The sequence below is a fragment of the Buteo buteo genome, chromosome 18 (assembly GCF_964188355.1).
Source record: "Buteo buteo chromosome 18, bButBut1.hap1.1, whole genome shotgun sequence".
In the NCBI taxonomy this organism is placed as follows: Eukaryota; Metazoa; Chordata; class Aves; order Accipitriformes; family Accipitridae; genus Buteo; species Buteo buteo.
This window is the reverse complement of record NC_134188.1, coordinates 8,000,000-8,017,563: the sequence shown is the minus strand read 5'-3', so window position 1 is coordinate 8,017,563 and position 17,564 is coordinate 8,000,000. Positions and strand designations below refer to the sequence as shown.

At 45.0% G+C, this 17,564-nt stretch overlaps 1 protein-coding gene across 4 annotated transcripts in view; it reads right to left on the bottom strand.

The window, feature by feature from the left end:
• The window catches only part of ZDHHC20 (zDHHC palmitoyltransferase 20), a 48,792-nt gene extending 36,406 nt beyond the window's left edge, over positions 1-12,386 (bottom strand). For 3 of the 4 annotated variants that reach the window (XM_075050740.1, XM_075050742.1, XM_075050743.1), the window contains exon 1: positions 12,151-12,386. In XM_075050740.1, coding sequence (XP_074906841.1) covers positions 12,151-12,268 — 118 coding nt within the window. In that variant the 5' untranslated portion in view covers positions 12,269-12,386. The remainder of the gene's footprint in view (positions 1-12,150) is intronic. The other variant, XM_075050741.1, reaches the window with a different exon arrangement.
• Positions 12,387-17,564: the final 5,178 nt, after the last annotated feature.

The window sequence follows — 17,564 nt, the reverse complement described above, 5'->3', positions numbered from 1 at the left end:
ACCTCTGCCTTTACAAAATATTCTTGAAAGTTATACCAAAGGTGTCCTAATGGTCTTCTCACCGAGGATGCCTGCACGCTTTAAATTATTCAGAAACCAAGAGTTACACTTGGAGCATGCAGGACGAAATGTTGCTGGGTCTTAACCTCAACATCCCACAGTTGTGTCCGCACTAAGAACCATAATGTATTCAGAGATGTATCAGCCCAAATAACGAAAGGCTTTTTCTGCACATGAAGTCAGCATTCAGCTGCAGCAATGGACCAGGTCTGTTGTCCTTGAAAAGCCCTATTGCCCGAGAAGCACTATTCACTTTCAATTTACCATAATTGCCCAAAAGAAACCTAATGTAACTTGATTTTCTTCAGCTATTTAAACATTATTACCACTGCTCATTCTGTTTGCATTTTGATGGATTTTAAACCCTAGCATTACTTCTACATGCTTTCCTCAGCTGCTCACTCAAATTATTTGACTGTCTTCATTCAGTTCTTTCCCCAAAATTCTACTTTATCATAACAGTAACAGCTTTACCGCTCAGTAGTTTGGAAGTGCTGCACATAAATTGTTTCCAGTACTGCCTTTAAGCTATCAGACATAGCCAAAAGCAAGCCTGGTTTCTTGAAAGACAGAGAGATCTCTTACTTGCATGAGTTAGTGAGCTGTAATCCCTCTGGCTCATCCGGGAATAGGAAAAAACAGAATCGGTAGAAAGGCATGGAAACTCAGAAGCATTTGAGTGGAGCTAGTGCATGTCCACACCACTAATTAATTACATTTACATTTGAAGGAGGAGTATTTACACTCAGGCTGGCCAGATCAAGCTCGTAGTAATACTACACTCAAGTATCTGGATATGTGAAAGGGCTTTTTGTGTTAGGAATAACTCCAGTGGTTCTGTAGTTAAGACACTACTAGGACACTTGCAAGAGATAGGAGAGACAAACAGGATAATCAGCTGGTGTTGACAGAGTTCTAGTATCATATGTTGTACCGAGCTGTCTTATACACCCTGTAAAAGATTAGGTGTTCTGCAAGTTAATACTAGAAACCATCAATATATTTAAAGTAAAAAATAAAAAACCTCCAAAAAACAACCCAACAACATACAATTCATTCTCATAACAGAATTTTTCAGGTAATTAAGGAGTTACCATTTCTTTTCAAAAAACAAACACTTCACTAATTTGCGGTTGTGACTGCCAGTCAACACCTGCCTTGAATATTAAGGTCACTCAAAGCTGAGTGTCTTATGGCTCAGGATACTACTAGTAAATCCATTTACTTCTACTCTAGACAGATGAAAATAGAATGACAGTCTTTATTTAGCTATTCCACACAGCTGTGAGGTATGATGGCAGGAGAGCAGAAGTGTCAGTTCGTGGGGAACAAAAATTCCAGACACAGCTGCTGTGACCTGCAGACATGAACCATCGCGCAGTGGCGAGAACCATCAGGCAGATGGTAGGCATCCACTTTGTTAATGAGGCACCCTTCTTTGCATTTGGCTTCAGACCCTTCCAAAATCAGCGCTCTCCTTACTTACTGGCCCTGCTTGCAACAAGCGTTTTCCTCAAATATTAGGATAAAAGCTCCTTGTAAATCTCATTACAAAATATTAGGCACACTGTTTGCTGAGAGACGGGTTTTGCTGCTGCCAAGTTCATCAGGTAATGGGAGAAATCAAACTGCCCAGTAAGCTGACCTCCTCCCATGCATTAGGTCACTGGATTCCTCAGATAAAGTTTTTAAGGTCAATTTTTTCGTAATGTTAATCAGGTTTGATTGGTATTTGCCACCTGAGATTAAACACGAAACTACCTATAATAAGACTAGCTAATCTTCTGCCAGCAACACATTAATAACATAGCAGCCAGTAATGTAATTTACATGAACTCCCATCAAGATATTGGTAAACCAAGCTTTTGAATAGAGCCCTTTATGGAAGTTTTGTTTTGAAAAACATGTCATTCAAAAACGCATCTGTTAATTGTGGGAAAGTTTAATGGTGGGGAATTCATGTCTTCAACATACTGGACTGTAAGAGACGGAATTGTTATCTCGAGCCGTTTGTCTCAAAGATTGTTAGGTGTGAGGGACTGGACTGTCATCTCAAGGAACTGTGAACTGCTTATCTCGAGCCCTTCCTCTCTGAGATGCCCTGTTTAAGCAGGACACTCCTCTGTCCATAAGGACAATTACCAGGCCATTGAGGCATCCAGGGGAGGAAACTGGGCTGGAGCTGATAAGATACTGGTTTCTAAATGTTAATCACGCAAAGGTTGTGTGATAGACGAAACCTGCAGCGCGTGACATCATTGAAATATGCCCTATAAAAACCCATAGAGACAAGCCGTGGGGCTTTTTCCCCACCACCGAAGAATTGAAGATCGAGGACCAAGGGGACGCCGCTGGATCCATGGTGGTGACTATCCTAGCAATCCTATCCCGACTGCTTGCTTAATTTCTATCTTTTCTTCCATTCTATCCTATTGCCACTATTTTTCACTTTTGATAATAAAAGCTCTTCTCAGTATACGGCATTTGACCTTGTTTGTGTCTTAATCTGGCTCTTGGGATCATATTGAAACCCTCCTCGACACTGGATCGGGACATGGACTTGTAAATATTAATACTTAATATTTTATTATTTTTATTATTAACATATTTATGGAATAAAGTTTCAAAGACTTATGGTGATTTATAGAATCTGTCCATATATTGCTCATCTAGTTGTTTGATAACAAATGCTACCACATTTTAATGCTGGAGGCTTTGCTGCTTGTTCTTGCAAAACAAAATGTCACTCATTAAACCTTACTTGGACTGAAACATCTCAGGACAAACCTTGACTGTAGCTAAAGCTGTTTCCTCTAGTTTCTTTGCAAAAAGGAAGAAATAACCAGCGACTCCCCAGAAACATAACAAAAGATCCAGGTGCTGCAGAGGGGAAAAACATCAGGGATAACAGGACAGAAAGTTTTGGCTAGAGGACAAAGATCAAAAGGACATGTTTTTGTTGCACCAGGTCTCATTTAACTACCAGACCACTTAGGAACATGAAAAAATGACAGCACAAAGACTGCATGAGCCACTGCAAAGGCAGTTCTGGATACTCCAGAAGATCTATACTAAAGGCAAGCATACAAAAGAGCATAGCCTATCATACAGCTCTCATTCAGTAAATACCACTTCCAATAAATAAATAACTAAATAAATAAATTCCTCAGAGCCCACCTGCCTGCTGACACACCACCATGTAAGTCTTGGAAAGCATTAACTCAGGACTCTGCAAAATGGTCAGCTGAAATACTATAAATCAATCCTAATATAACATGTGCCAAGGGAAGAAACAGTGCTGCCTACTACACCTCAGAGATGCATGAAGGCTCCCATGGCAAAGCACTGGATGTACCATAGCAGGCCTGCCAAACTGCCTAGCGAAAGAGTAAGAGTTTGATGCATGCGTGACACCTACTAAGAGAATTAACTTGCTGTCATCTTCTTAGGATATCACATATAATAATGCAGCTGCAAGAATATCTGTATTTGTAGGTGAAGTGCTGGAGTGTGATACACTGGTGGGAAATAATGTTTGTGAAGAAAAAGAAATTATTGCCACTGTTTCACACGTAAGTCAGGAACCACACTGAGTTATGGAAATTTAGATCAGGCAAGTGATTACTTCTAAACATCTACGACTAAGTGCGAGATGACCCAGAACCTTAAACCTGCTGCCTCCTGAGAAGCTACACAGGAACATAAACTGGGATGGGATCAGGAGGTACAGCCAGTTGCCTAAAGGCTCCAGAGAAGCCGTGCAGCAAGAGGAGAGAACTGTCACACAGTAGGAAAGGAGACTCACAAAACCAGGCAGCTGAGGCATGGCAGCACAGCTCCTGATGTCCTGTATGTGCCTAACACCTCTCCCAGACCCTCGTTTCTGCTCACAAACAGGTCCCTGTTTGCACTCCTAACGGCTCCTTGGCAATCGGGTTTCCCAAGTGGCACTGTAAGTGTAAGAAGTAGGGAGAAACACAGGATCTTTACAAGTTTGAGAATGTCAATAGAAAAAGCCACACAAAAGAGAGAAAATGACTGAATCTAGCGCCTGAAGGTCTTTAAGCTTCCTTTTGTCTAAATTCATAATCTGTCTAAACTATGAATTATTAAACAAGTTCAAGCCTACCCTCTGCACCAGTTGCTGCTTTAGCTTTATCTCAGCAGGTATCTACCCTGCAACACAGCAAGTATTATCTCTGCATACAATTACTAGGCTGAACTCAAGCTTTTTAAAATATATTATTATTAAAAAAATTAAAAATTAAACTTAAGGAGCAGTAGATTAAACTGATAAAAATATATACACACACAAAACATCCCCACAAAAATCCTATGCACAACTTGCACCCTCTTCCAGATCCTGTAAAAAAAAAGACCTGAATGTCAGTTACAGAGGATTTTTCAAAACAGAACAAATCAAATTTTGCTCTACTTTGGGCTCCTTTGCAATGCTCAGGTAAATCTATGTGTCACAAACCCATAGACGTGAAAGCCTTCAGGTACCATCACTCCCAGCATTGTGGAAATATACTTCACTTTCCTGGTTTTTTAATCCAAGCTTGACAAACCTAAAAGGAATGACTATTGGTAAGAAGCACAGTACAATAATAGGTTCTCTGCATTCACACTATGACAAAGCAGTAGCCAAGGCATTTACCATAAGTTTTAAGTATACAACAGACAACTGCAAACCAGCTTATAAAATAACTGTCTGTTTAGGTCTCTTCAAACAAATCATGTCTGTTCCTCTCAAGGTTACTTAGATTTAATCTAAATTTTGTTTCATTCTCTCTGCAGTGGCAGCTTGAGCAATTCCAGATGAATTATTACTTCCACCTCTAAATTTTTTTGTCCCAAATAGGCTAAAAATAATAATTAAAAAAAAAAGAAAAAAGAAAAAACAGCTATCTCCCTGCTTAGGGCTTCATAAGAGATGCGCAAGAATTCCCCACTCTGGAGACAAACACACATCAGGATGCACAACTGAAATACCACAAACAAAAAACCCCTGCATAAAACTCTCACTTGATCTCTCTGTAAATCACATGATTAAAATGGTTCCGTGTTTCACATTTAAGACAATGCTGCACCATATATAGCATCAGAGAGCACGCTGCAGAAACCGCAAAGGCAAAGCATGCTGTTCTCGTGATCCAGTTCTCTTCGACAATCTCATAAGACAATTTTAATAGTCAAAAGGGAACATGCGTAAGGAACGGATGAGCCATTTGGTTTGTTGAAAAAAAGGAAAAGCAGAGGCTTGAAATGCTGCAGAGAAGGAACTTGATTTTTAACACAGATAAGAGAAGACAATCAAAGGTTATATAGGAGGCACTCCACTGAGGATTGGGGGCTGGGGGAAGGGAGGGCAGAAGAGGGGGAAAAGTCTGGTTGTTTTTTTTTTTTCTTGACCCAGGACAGGAGTTAAGCACATCCCACAGAAAACAATTTAGTGACAGCAGAAGGAGGTAGAATTGGAGAAGTGGCTAAAAGAACAAATTATTTGTTGCAGTCTCATTATCCCTTTTATACCTGATTCACCTTGGTGGAGATGCAGCTTACACAGAAAAGTGGCTTGTGGTAACTTCTCAAATGTTTCTGTTAGACTTCATACATACTAATGAGAGAAAAATGGATACTCTTCAGGAAGAATGTGCAGCGGGTGAAGAGGAGTTAAATGACTGAGTTGAAAACCCCATAAAAGTGTTTCAGGAAACTCAGGAACCTATAGTTTATAACACTTGTAAGAAAAGTACATGTTAAACCAGCATAAACTCTTCTCAGTTGTAGGAGACCGTTGAACAGAAAGAGTTGGATAAACACCGATGTATGTATTGAATGGGTGAAAGATGAACCCTATAAACCCTCAGCATTTACAGACACAATTTTAGACACACAGCCAGGATTTCTCTTACTCCCATTTTCCATCACAGGCAGTCTCAAGTTCCAAAAGTAAAAGAAGGTGCAGTGCCATCCAAATGTTTCACTTCAGCTCAGATACCCGTCTTTGTAACACCGTAAATTCTTTTGAGTACAGAAAGCACATCTACATTAACTCATAAAAATATAAGCTGCTAGAGAAAGTTTTAATTATTTACATTTCAGTAGACAACAGAACCTTAAGTTCATAGCATGCAGAGAGTCAGAGACCTCCAAGTAACGTCTACTGAAAATGTACACCTGAAATTCTGGTCCTTTTATCCATAGTGTCTTGCAGGAAAACTGGGAGATAAGTGAGTGATGGCGTAACATAAAACCCCCGATTAAAAGTGAAAGTGAATTTTTTAGTTGACTGTTCTAACTCTAAAGGCATACAGAAAGCTCCTACTGTTGTTACCAGGGAAAAATTTGAGAAAAGTCATTTTTCATAATCTTAACTACTCATACTATCTGAGCCCTTTCAAACCAAGAACGAAAGCTTTACAGTCCACATCTAAAAGACGACTGGGAAGCACTGAAGCAATGAGCGATCACAGCTACAACAAAAGAGTAACACCACAAGCAGAGCTCCTGCTTTGGCTCAGATACTTGTGCTCAGCTCCCTGCTTTTCTTAAGCCCCTTCTCTCCCCTACTCCAAAACCATCCTGCCCGTGGACCAGTTTTGGCCAAGTTTTGAAGCTCAGTGGAGGTCTCACTGTAAGTACATGCCAGTAAGTTTCACCAAAGCTGCTGCATGGGTAGAAGAGACAAGCCCACACTCCCTGTTAGGAAACAGCTGCTCTGAGCTCAGGTGCTCATTTTCTGCCTGCCCTTCTGGCAAGCTAAGCAACACCAAACTAGCCACCGCACCCCACTTCTTTTTGACCAAATGGTAACTAGGGATCAAGGAAAGATGCCAACTACTGCAGAGCTGTCAGGAATGGTTTAGCAGATACAGGGTAAAACTGACAATGGAGGGGCTGGGGCTGCGGTGGGCACTGCAGATAGAGGGCTTGGGAGGGAGAAGAGGGACGGAGACCTTCCGCTGGCAGAAGAGTAGCAAGAGCAGACACAAGACAACTCCCCAAGAAACCAGGGTAACTAGTTTTGTTGCTCTCAGAACAATTTTTTCATTAAAGGACTGCCAAGAGAGCAGGTTTCATGCCATATAAAGGGCGCATGCCCACCCATCCTTATAAACTAATATGACCAATACAGTGCAAAGCACCATGTAAGATATAAGATGATAGATAATCTTTCTACTCAAGCTGAGCATCTAGTTTACTAATACATTTGTATCCAGACTGAGCACCTCAACAGGAATTCTACTCATTTATAATAACAGAAAAGGTTCTCATTTGAGACGATAATATGCACAGCTTGAGCTGAGACACTACAACACAACTAAGGGCATCCAAAGCAGTTCAATTCCTTTATTTTGAAATTCATGAGAGGCATGTAAACATAGTTAACTGTTACTAATGATCTAACTTGTTTAAATTGCTGTTCCTTTTTCCTGAAAGATAACCCTCTTTTCCTACGGGAATGCTTTTTGCATGCTTAACATGCAAATGTTGTACTTCAGAGCTGGTACTTTAGCTTTTTCTGTAGTTTGAAATCAGAAGTTACTGACACACTGCTGTTGACATCACCTTGCCATTGTTTGACAGCTACTGTGTTAGCATTTTCAGTAGAGATTTCTTCTGGAGGAGGCAGATGGAATTACCTTCTCTCTACTCAACAGACTCTTCAAATGGGAGCATTACAACAGATCACCATGTGCTTCTCATGTGGACTGTGCTTTGGGGAAATCAGAGCTATCTCCCTACTGACAAGACCTATTGCAGTCTCCTGGAACAGTAAGGAGTTCAATTTGTACCATTAACACCAAGTTATGAATTCTAAATTAAACTGCTTTGTTTGCCAGGATTTTAGACACATTAGACATTACACTGTATTAAAAACACCCAAACCTTTCTCTAAGTAGATGCTATGAAAAGAACACACAACTTGTTACTCCTGCAGCTTTCAAAATCACAGTTTCCCATGCTCTGCGGAGTTTGAGGCATGAAAACACTCATACATTTACAAGACTAGTAAATCCGTAAAACAAGCCATTCTCCTTATAACTCTGGGCCCAGAGGAAGAGCCAGGACCGTGCTTTTCAGAACACAGAGTTCTCACTATAGAAGTAAAACTCTAACCTGAACAAGATTTTAATTTTTTTTTTTTTAAATCTGCAGACAACTCAGCCAAAGTTAACTTGCTTTCTCTTTTTCTCAGTGCAGACTGCACTACAAATTCTGCTAGTGTTTTAGCAAAAGGGTTGCCTGTAGGAAAGTCTGGCTTCACCCAAACTCCTACTATGTGTGTCAAAACAGTGTCTTCTGACCATTGTCTAGCCAGTCTGTATTACAGCCCATCACCTACAAAAACTTTTGGGATAGGTAATAAAATACAAGTCAACCATAAGTCAAAACAAACCACAAGAGCCCCACTCTTTCTGAGCTTCCAAGGGACGTGGAAAGCAGACACAATCCATTCAATTCACTAACAGCATAATACAGCCATTGTTTACAAAAGCAATGTTAAAAGCAAAACATGTTTTGATAACGAGAAAGAACACATGAAATGTTTTTAAACTAATGAAAAGCTATTTTACAGTATCCCTTATGTATTTCTAGGTGTGCTTTCTTGCAAACAGAGCTCTGGGTAAGTTACACGTGAAAAGAAGAAATAATCTAGTAAGAAAGTGTTCATTCATGTTTTTCTACTTTAAAACATTAAAAAAAATCTGAATGAGATGTTGCCTTGAGTCTTCTACAGTTCCTTCAGTTACAAGTGTTCACAGAATTTTTCCACTCTACTGACATTCCCTCAACTTCTACACATTTGGTGAGAAAGGGCTATTTTCACCTTTCCAATCAGCTTAATAGCTAATTTACCTGATGGATCACAACTACAGAGCAACAGTGGTCTAAATAAGCCAGTGTTCACCAGCATAAAACAGAAATGCTTCAGAAAGACACAGTGATGCCGGCAGTTTCCATGGGAGGAAAACAATAGACTAGCTCATGAACCTCCTTTCATCTTATTCAGACCAGTCCTCCTCAGTATTCACAGCCAGTATGTAAGTAATATAATTTAGGGTTATGGAAGAGGCATAACCACGTAAATACATACTAGCAGTGAATTACAGACTAAGACTGAGTCCATCAGACACCAAAAGCAAGACATTGAGCAATACGTGAGCACCTCAGCACAGGAGGGTGGGGCAAGCAGCACAGGGAAGCAAAACTGAAAGGGAAAGAGTGATGTGATGAAAGAAGCAGCTACAACTTTACTACACCATCTTCTGCTTTGATTATTAGGAATCTTTTATGATACTACATTAAGCTTGGCTTCCCAATTGATCTACTAACTGAATACATATGTTTAACTCTTAATACATGAGCAGGGACTACAAGGAGGAAAACAACCAACCAACCAGGAAGAAGAAATAGTTGGGGGAACAAAGGCTTTCTCTTTTTGTTTCCTTGTTAGCTTCACATCTTAACAGTTATCTAATCTTTTAAGAATAACCTTTAAAAATACAATGGTGTCTGTGGGGTTCCAATTTCTCTTTTACTCTCAGTATTTACTCGAAATTTTCTATTGTGTCTCCTCTTTTCTAAAGCTTCCCTTCCTCTGTCTTTCCTTTACCCAGGCACACATCAGCTGCATATTGTGCCCTTTGCCAAACACACAGAAATGCAACAAGCCGTAAGCCCTGCTTCTGCACCTGCCGTATGTGAACATCTGCAGAGACCAGCGTCACCTCATTCATTAGCCATGCGCTAAAGGCACATCCTTGCTCTTCTTCATAGTACATAGTGCAGTAGTTCTCAAACCAAAATAACATGTAAGGAGCACTATAAATCCTCTCTATGCTGGTTTGAACTCAACTGCAGTGTAAAACAAAAGCACACAAAGGGGGGAAAAAACCCTGAACACAAACCCCCTTTCTTCTCCCTTGACGAGATGACCTTTTATCAAGAGTGTAAACAAAATTCAACAGGTTAAAAACAACCAACCCCGCCCCACCAAAACAAAACCCACAGCAGAAAAAACTCACAGGAAAAAAAAAATAATCCTTGTTCACCAAGTATGATTTAGACAGGTAACAACTGTAAAATTCAGTAACAGCAATAAAAATCAGCAAGTAATTTTCTTATTAAATGACCACTTTTTATTAATAGTCTGTATGTGCAGACATTAAGAATAAAGCTGATTTGTGAGCAAAAAGTGCCAGACGTCTAGAAACCAGATTTATAGATGTGAAAGTTCTTGCATAAACAGGAGCCAACCCTTTCAACAATTTTCAAACAAATGAAACCCTAATGAACTCAGAAAGGCTCTCTGCAGCTTCTCTATGCCTGTGAACGAGAAACTATTCACCAGCACCCAGCCCTGACCCACTCTGTGATCAAGACACAGAGCTGGGACTTGGGAGGTCGAGGTTCTGTTCCCAATTCAGCCACAGACCACCTGTGCGACCCTGGGCAAGTCTCTTAATCTCTGAAGCGTTGTTCTTCGTTTAAGAGAAGAAACACATAGCCCTAACGTGCCCTTTGTCATACTGGTCAGACCGTTATGGGTATAGAAAACCTTCACATCACACCTGTAAAATATGAGTCTATAACCTCGCACAGCTCCTCTCAGGACTACTGTAACAACTGTCCATGCCGCAGACCTCTAGTATTAAAGACTGTCTAAAATTTGGTTCCAAGTGTTTATAGTTTTAAGCACGATTTTCCCAGAAAGGTGGTACTATTTACGCACACAGACAGACAAGTAAACCATAGTAATCTGGCAAGTTTGGATACACTGGTATATTTGCAACTCTCCAATATTAACATTTCACGTAATATCCCAACAAGCGTTACTTTACAACTATATTTCTACTATTTTAAGTCCAAGTGACTTTTTGCCTGTGGCTTATGTTCCACTCCACATATGTAAAGCTAACACAAAAGGCTGTGAAATACCACTGGCGTTCAGGAAAGTTATCCAAAAACCTAAGTCCTGCAGAAAAAAAGTAACTGATTATTTCTAATGGAAAGATGGCTTTACAAGTTTGCCCAGATATAAAGTACATGCATGCCTTTTATTTCTATCTAGGGATATCAAAGCATGTATTTTACACAAATAGCAAGAAGTACAAGGACCTACAGACACTAAGTAGATCTATATGGAGCTTAAAATAGTTCTCAGTACTTTTGGTTTTTCTTTCCTTTTCATTTCAGCTCCTTTACTGAAACATGTCAAACGCTCAGTAACGCATTCCTTAGTTTTCCTACGCTGCTTCCAAGTTTTACCAAGTCTGACAAATACTGCGCATCACCATGCCACTCTGTTTACCCTGCCTGCAGAAAGCCAACATCCTTCTGAAGTTTCGTCCTGAAGACACAGAAGGGTAAATATCATCCTGACCGACACCGCCTGCAAGTCAGATTTACATAACGCCGAGACACGGCCTGACAAAACCCCGTAAGCCCTAAATCCTTTCTCCTGCCCGCTTAAGTGGGACGTTTTCAGCCTCAATGACACTAGGGTTCTTACTTGGGGGGGGGGGAATAAATACACCCGTGAGGTGGTCAAGGAGTTATTCCATATATCAGGAAAAGGGATCAACAACAGAAAAACAGAGAGGGGAAACTTCTCTGGGGGAGACATGAGGGGCAGAGACCTCACGAGGGGCTCCGGCAGCCGGTCTCTGCCCCTCACCGCCTCTCTAAAGGGCCTTGTCCCCAAAAGAAGCGCCCCAGACCCCCCCCTTGGGCCTCCTCTCCCCCTTCCCCGTCCCTCGCTTCTCCACAGGCGACCCCGGGCCGGCACCCCGCCGCCATGAGGCGCCTGAGGGCGGGCTCCCGCCGTCCCCGGCCGCGGCCCCGGACAAGCGCCTGAGGCGGGGGGACAACAGGTAAACCCGGCCCCGGAGGCAGCGCCCGGGGCCGCGGGGTGGTGGTGGGGGTGTGTGTCTTCTCTCGCCCGCCTGAAGGAAAGCGTGAGACGGACGAAGGGAAAAGCAAACCCCGGCGGGGCGCAGGGGGAGAAGGCGGGTGGTGAGGGGTCCTCCCCGGCCGGCTGGCAGATCCCGGCGCCCGCGACCCTCCCCGTCCACTCACACACACAGAGCTCCACCACGTAGGCGTAGTAGGACCAGGCCACGACCAGGGCGATGAAGGCCACGGGCACCCAGGCCAACACCTTCTGGCAACACTTGAGGACGTGGGACGGCGCCATCTTCCCTGCCGGGGCACCGCAGGAGGCATCAGCGCCGGCGCTGCAACGGGCGGCGGCGGCGGCGGCGGCTGCAGCTACAGCCGCCGCTGCGGAGCCGGCCCCGGGCGGGCAAGGCGGGCAGGCCCTGGGCGGGCCGCAGTGGGCGGGAGAGGGGCGGCCCCGGCGTCCGCCACCGCCTCCTTCCCGCGGGCACCGAAACGCCTCAGCGTCCCGCCGCCCTCCTCTCGCCGCCGGCAGCCCCGCGCCCTCCGCCGGAGGGAGGCGAGCGGGTGCCCCCCGGCTCCCACAGGAGGGGTCGGCTGTGGGATTTGCACCGGCGGGGCCGTTTCTGGGCGGGACCCTCCTCCAGCCATAGAAACCGGTCTTAAAGCTCAGCGTTGCTCTTTTGCCGTCCTGACCGGGCGGGTCCGTGTCGCGCACAAAGGCGGCGGGACGGGTCCGGGCAGCCGTACCCGGGTCCCTGCCGGGCTGTTTCCTCCTCCCGCTCACCAAGTCCACGCGCTCACAGGGGCTCGAACAGCGTGTTGGATGCTGCGGAGAATATTTATTTAGAAATAACTTAACTGCGCTGTTTTCTGAACTCCAGTTCAAGCCCGACAACAACTGCGGGCAGCACCACCACCTTTCCTGAAAGGCACCGCCACAGGCGCGGCTTCGCGGGGCTGATCCTCTTGAACGTGGGCGTTTTGAACGCTTGACTTTTTTAGCCTTTACTAGCGGCCCGTGGCATGACAGAAATCCCCCATTTCTCTCCAAAACCGGAGGGTGCTTGCGCCGGGTGCGCTCCCGCCCCCCGGGTCGCGGTCGGTAGCGGGGCGGCTGCCGCGGGGCTGCGGCGCCACCTGGCGGCGGCGGGAGGGACCGCCCGAGGCTGAGGCGGAGCCGCCCGAGGCTGAGGCGGAGCCGCCCGAGGCTGAGGCGGAGCCGCCCGAGGCTGAGGCGGAGCCGCCCGAGGCTGAGGCGGAGCCGCCCGAGGCTGAGGCGGAGCCGCCCGAGGCTGAGGCGGAGCCGCCCGAGGCTGAGGCGGAGCCGCCCGAGGCTGAGGCGGAGCCGCCCGAGGCTGAGGCGGGCCGGCGCCGGGAGGTGCTCCGGCGGTGGCTGAGGCTGGAACGTCTGCGGGCCCCGGAGCAGCTGGAAAGACCAAATCCACAGGGCGAGGGGTAAGGCTTTAACAGCCCAGAGGTGCGGCACGGGGAAAGGGGTGCCCCGAAAGGAGAAGGTTTGGAAAAAACCGGCAAGGGGGGTGGTGGGGGGATGGCCGGTGTGGGTGGGCCGAACCTGGACTTTGGGAGCAAGTAGTCCTTTTGAGGGTGAAGAGGCCAAGGGGGTGATAGCGGCGGTAGGGTTGCCTTGGCAGAAGGCAGGGGCGATTATTACGGCCTTGCCTGCTGATGAGGTGATGGAAAAAAATGCTCAGACGAGTGACCAGGAATTCAGAAAACTCTGAGACTCTTAACAGCTAATGGGGGGGGGATGCCCCAGACAAATGCCCGAGCGGTAGCAGCCTGTACGTGTGGGAATGTGCGTGTGCCTTCATCTGGGTATCAGAGCAGAGAAAGGAAGCAGTAACCTCTGATCTTGGCATACACAGAGAAACTGTGGATCAGGGAGATGTGCCCAGGGACCACAGAAAGATGGAGGTCGGTTTGGGATCAAGTGTGTGGGAATGCTGGAACATGGGAGCGAGATCAGGGCGGTAAGGAAGGGGCTTGTAAAATTGTACATAGTAATGCAAGGGCTGCTCAAGAGAGGGACTGCAGGAGAGGGAGAGAGCTGGTGGAACGGCTTGGTCTGGCCCATTCCTAATGGAGAGCTGGAAGGCATGAGGAGTGACTGGTTGTATGGACGGCACCTTGGTTATGGGGACTAGTCTAGAGAAGTACTAAGAAGGATAGAGCAGTTTGGATTCAACATGAACTAGGAAAATCTTGGGCTGATGTGCTGATTATCAGGGATATTGTTAAAGTATTCCAGCTCCTTTAATCTTCATTCTGTTTGTTAAAGGTGTAAAAACATGCAACAGCTGCTGGCATGTGCTTTCCCTCAAGATCTCAAGGGAGTTTTAACATTTAGTCTCAAGACAATGGGAACAGATTTAAATGCTTGGTGTCCAAGTAATGAGTATTTGTTAATAGTCCTTTTAGAAGTAACTGATTTTACCTTTGAAGGGGTGTGGAATGAGTAAAAATAGAACAAATAGGTTTTTGTATGGGAGCACAATATGGGGCAGATGCAGAAGTTGCATGGAGTCTGCATGGTACCTTTGCACCCGAAGTAATACTAGAGGTACACAGTTATATCAGGCTATGTATGCTGCCTGTTAGTTTGGGACACTGAGTGTATCCAGACAAAGCCTGGTATTCATCCTGTAATACATGGAATGGAATAGGGAATGCCAGAAACGAATTATTCTGGAACACTTTCAGAGTGTGCCTTTTCTGTACAGCCTGCCGGGCAAAACTTGCCTGGCATACTGGCTGCCTGGCAAATATCATGGAAACAATATAGAACGTATGAGCCCATCTGACATTTAACAATCCTAAATTAATTTGGTATTGTAATGCTCTTAGCTAAACTCAGGAAGATGGGGGTGTAGGGATGAATTTTGAATCCCGTACAAAGTAATTCAGTAACAAACTTGGGATGGTTATCTGATGCAGCGACAATAACCACCTTGGATAGCCAAAAGTGGCACGTGGCAAAAGGGACTGCCAATCTAACAGAACATACCGCTGAGGTGTTCAATTGAACAGTATCGGTGGCTATTTATTGTACCAAGCACAACTGCTGGCAACTGAAACAGTGAACCAGTGGTTAGATGCTTTTTGTAAGGAGTTAATTCCTTTCTCACGGGTGATACTGCAGCGAGTCCTGTGTCAGGAGGGCACCAGAGGAGTGGTGCCAATTTTTGTCTTGGGAATGGGATGGATCTTCAGCAATGGAATGGTGGCTTGGGGACAAATAATGAAGGAGGGGTGTGAACAGTGGGATATAAAATCTTGCATTAGGCTAATGAAAGTCTTGGGTGCGGGGCTATGGGAACCTGATTTAGAAGGGGAACATGAGCATACAGTAAGCCCTTAAGTCTAACCAGCCACTCTTGGAAGTGGAACAACTTCACAGCACGTATGATCTACACCACATAATGAACCCTGCAGAGCACCATGGGTATCACCACGTGTCGGTGGGAAGGAGGCAGAATGGGAACTCCAGTGGTATATGGTAACAGCGAAAGTTGTATGTGTGTTGCCTCACTGCTAGTGGTAGTGTGGGAAGATAACATAAGCAGAATGTTTTTTTGGGAGGAGTTGGGTGGAGAAAGGATGGTACAAGGGCAGTGAAAAAGCGGGTCCAGAAACAGAGAAAGTGGGGGAAGGTAAGAACAACATAGGGGGATCTCCTGACAGGAGGAGCGTGGATGCTTCCGTGCTGGAGGGATGCTGAGCTGCAGACCCGAGCCCACCAGGACACCGGGGAGAGACTCCTTGGAGAGCCCTGCTGGACCCTCCTCCCCACCATCAGCTCTCTGCCCAAACAGCTTAGCGTGGGCAAGTGGAGTGAGGAGAGGTAGGCTTGCACCCTGATGCTCAGCGGTGGGGAGGCAAGGGGGCTAGGATTGTAATGCGATATCATTGGGTGTAATCTGCAAGTTTTAAGAATGATAATTGGTTTTAGAGTTGTGTGTGCTTTTAATCATTTAATCGTTGTGTTAGTTTCTTAGGAGTGTATTCAGTGAATAAACATTGTACTCTCAAGCCTGCAATCTAAAGGGAAGGGAGCTGGACCTGGGAAGTAAAGCTACAAACAGCTTTTACCAAGCTTATACTGTGTGTGGCTGGCTGTTACTGTGCACTGACCCTCCTCACATCCCCGCTCCCACCAGCTTTCATAACAAAATCCCATGACCCTTCACAATAAGCACTATTCCTAACATGAAGACTTAGCAGCACAGCCATGAATAAAAATAGGCTTAACTCAGAAACGGTTCACCATGCTAGGGAAAATGTGAGGTGATCCAACATGACCCTCCCTATCCCAGTCTTCCTTGCTGATGCTGACTCCAGCTTCACCCACGAGGGTATTGGTGGGGCCATGTGTGTTGACGTGACCTGCTTTTAGCACGTGTCAGTACTGAGCTGCAGGAATAGCCACCATGCGTGGTTTGGAACAAGTCTGACGCTGGCAAAGCTGGAAGCCGTGACATGGCCAGTATTTCTGTTCTGCGTCAGGCAGATGCCTTGAGTAGGACAGAAAGCCAGCAACAGCTGCATAAACCTAGGACAGGACGGATGATTTTTGACCAGCTATTGTCCAGTAACATTCCTGTGCAATGTTTCCATACTGACAGGTGCTGAAGTGAAACTGAATGAAACAAGGACAACATCAAGGTTGTGAGGTGGCACAGAGGGACTATTCATCCCCAGCTAGTCCACCCCACTGACGAGTTACGCTGCATGAGGAGCCCCTTGGCACAGCTGGCAGGAACTAACATCTTCCACTTCTCAAAGCCATCTGGGACGTCTCTACAAGGACATCTTGAGAAGAAACCAGCTCCTTGACTAGAAGCTAAGCAGGATGGAAGGAAGCTCTGCTAGTAATCACCGAGCGCCTGTTTGGCTTCAAATCGCCACACTGCAGCTCATGCAAACTCTGCTGCCTCGGATGTGGGGAGGGACAAGTGATGACACTTGGAGCAAGCTCTGGGAAGCCAAACAGCGACTGAGAATGCCATGTTGTGGGAACGGCTGCTCACCTCACTCACATCTGATCCTGTAACTGTCAAATAATGAAAAAAACCAACCCTGTTCCCTGTCCATTTTTGCATTTCACACCTCCGTTTCTGGCTGCCCACCTGCTTTAGCCACAGGAAGAACTGTATGAGAGAAGTGAAACATTTCCCCTTGCAGCTTCAGCACCAGATAAGGTCTATTGCACATCTTCCAGATGTTTGTTGGTCTATTTGCAATAAATAGGTCCTGCAGGTTGGTAGGAACAGGTGGCAAAATTTACTGTATCATCCCTTTCAACTTTTTTTTTTTTCATTAAAAATACAGCTACCAACATTTGCTATGCTTTTGGAAAGATGTCTTAGAGCAAGACACTGCAAACACTCCAGTTTTTCATGTTTTCTCTCTGTACTGTTTAGACCTCATTATCTATGACAATTTCATCTCCATTTTGCTTCTGTATTTTTTTCCTCTCAGAGTAGCTCATCTTAAATTCCAGAAACATGCAACCCCGAGGCAGACACATCCCAATAGCCTCTTAGATGGAGACTGATGCAAAATGATAATTT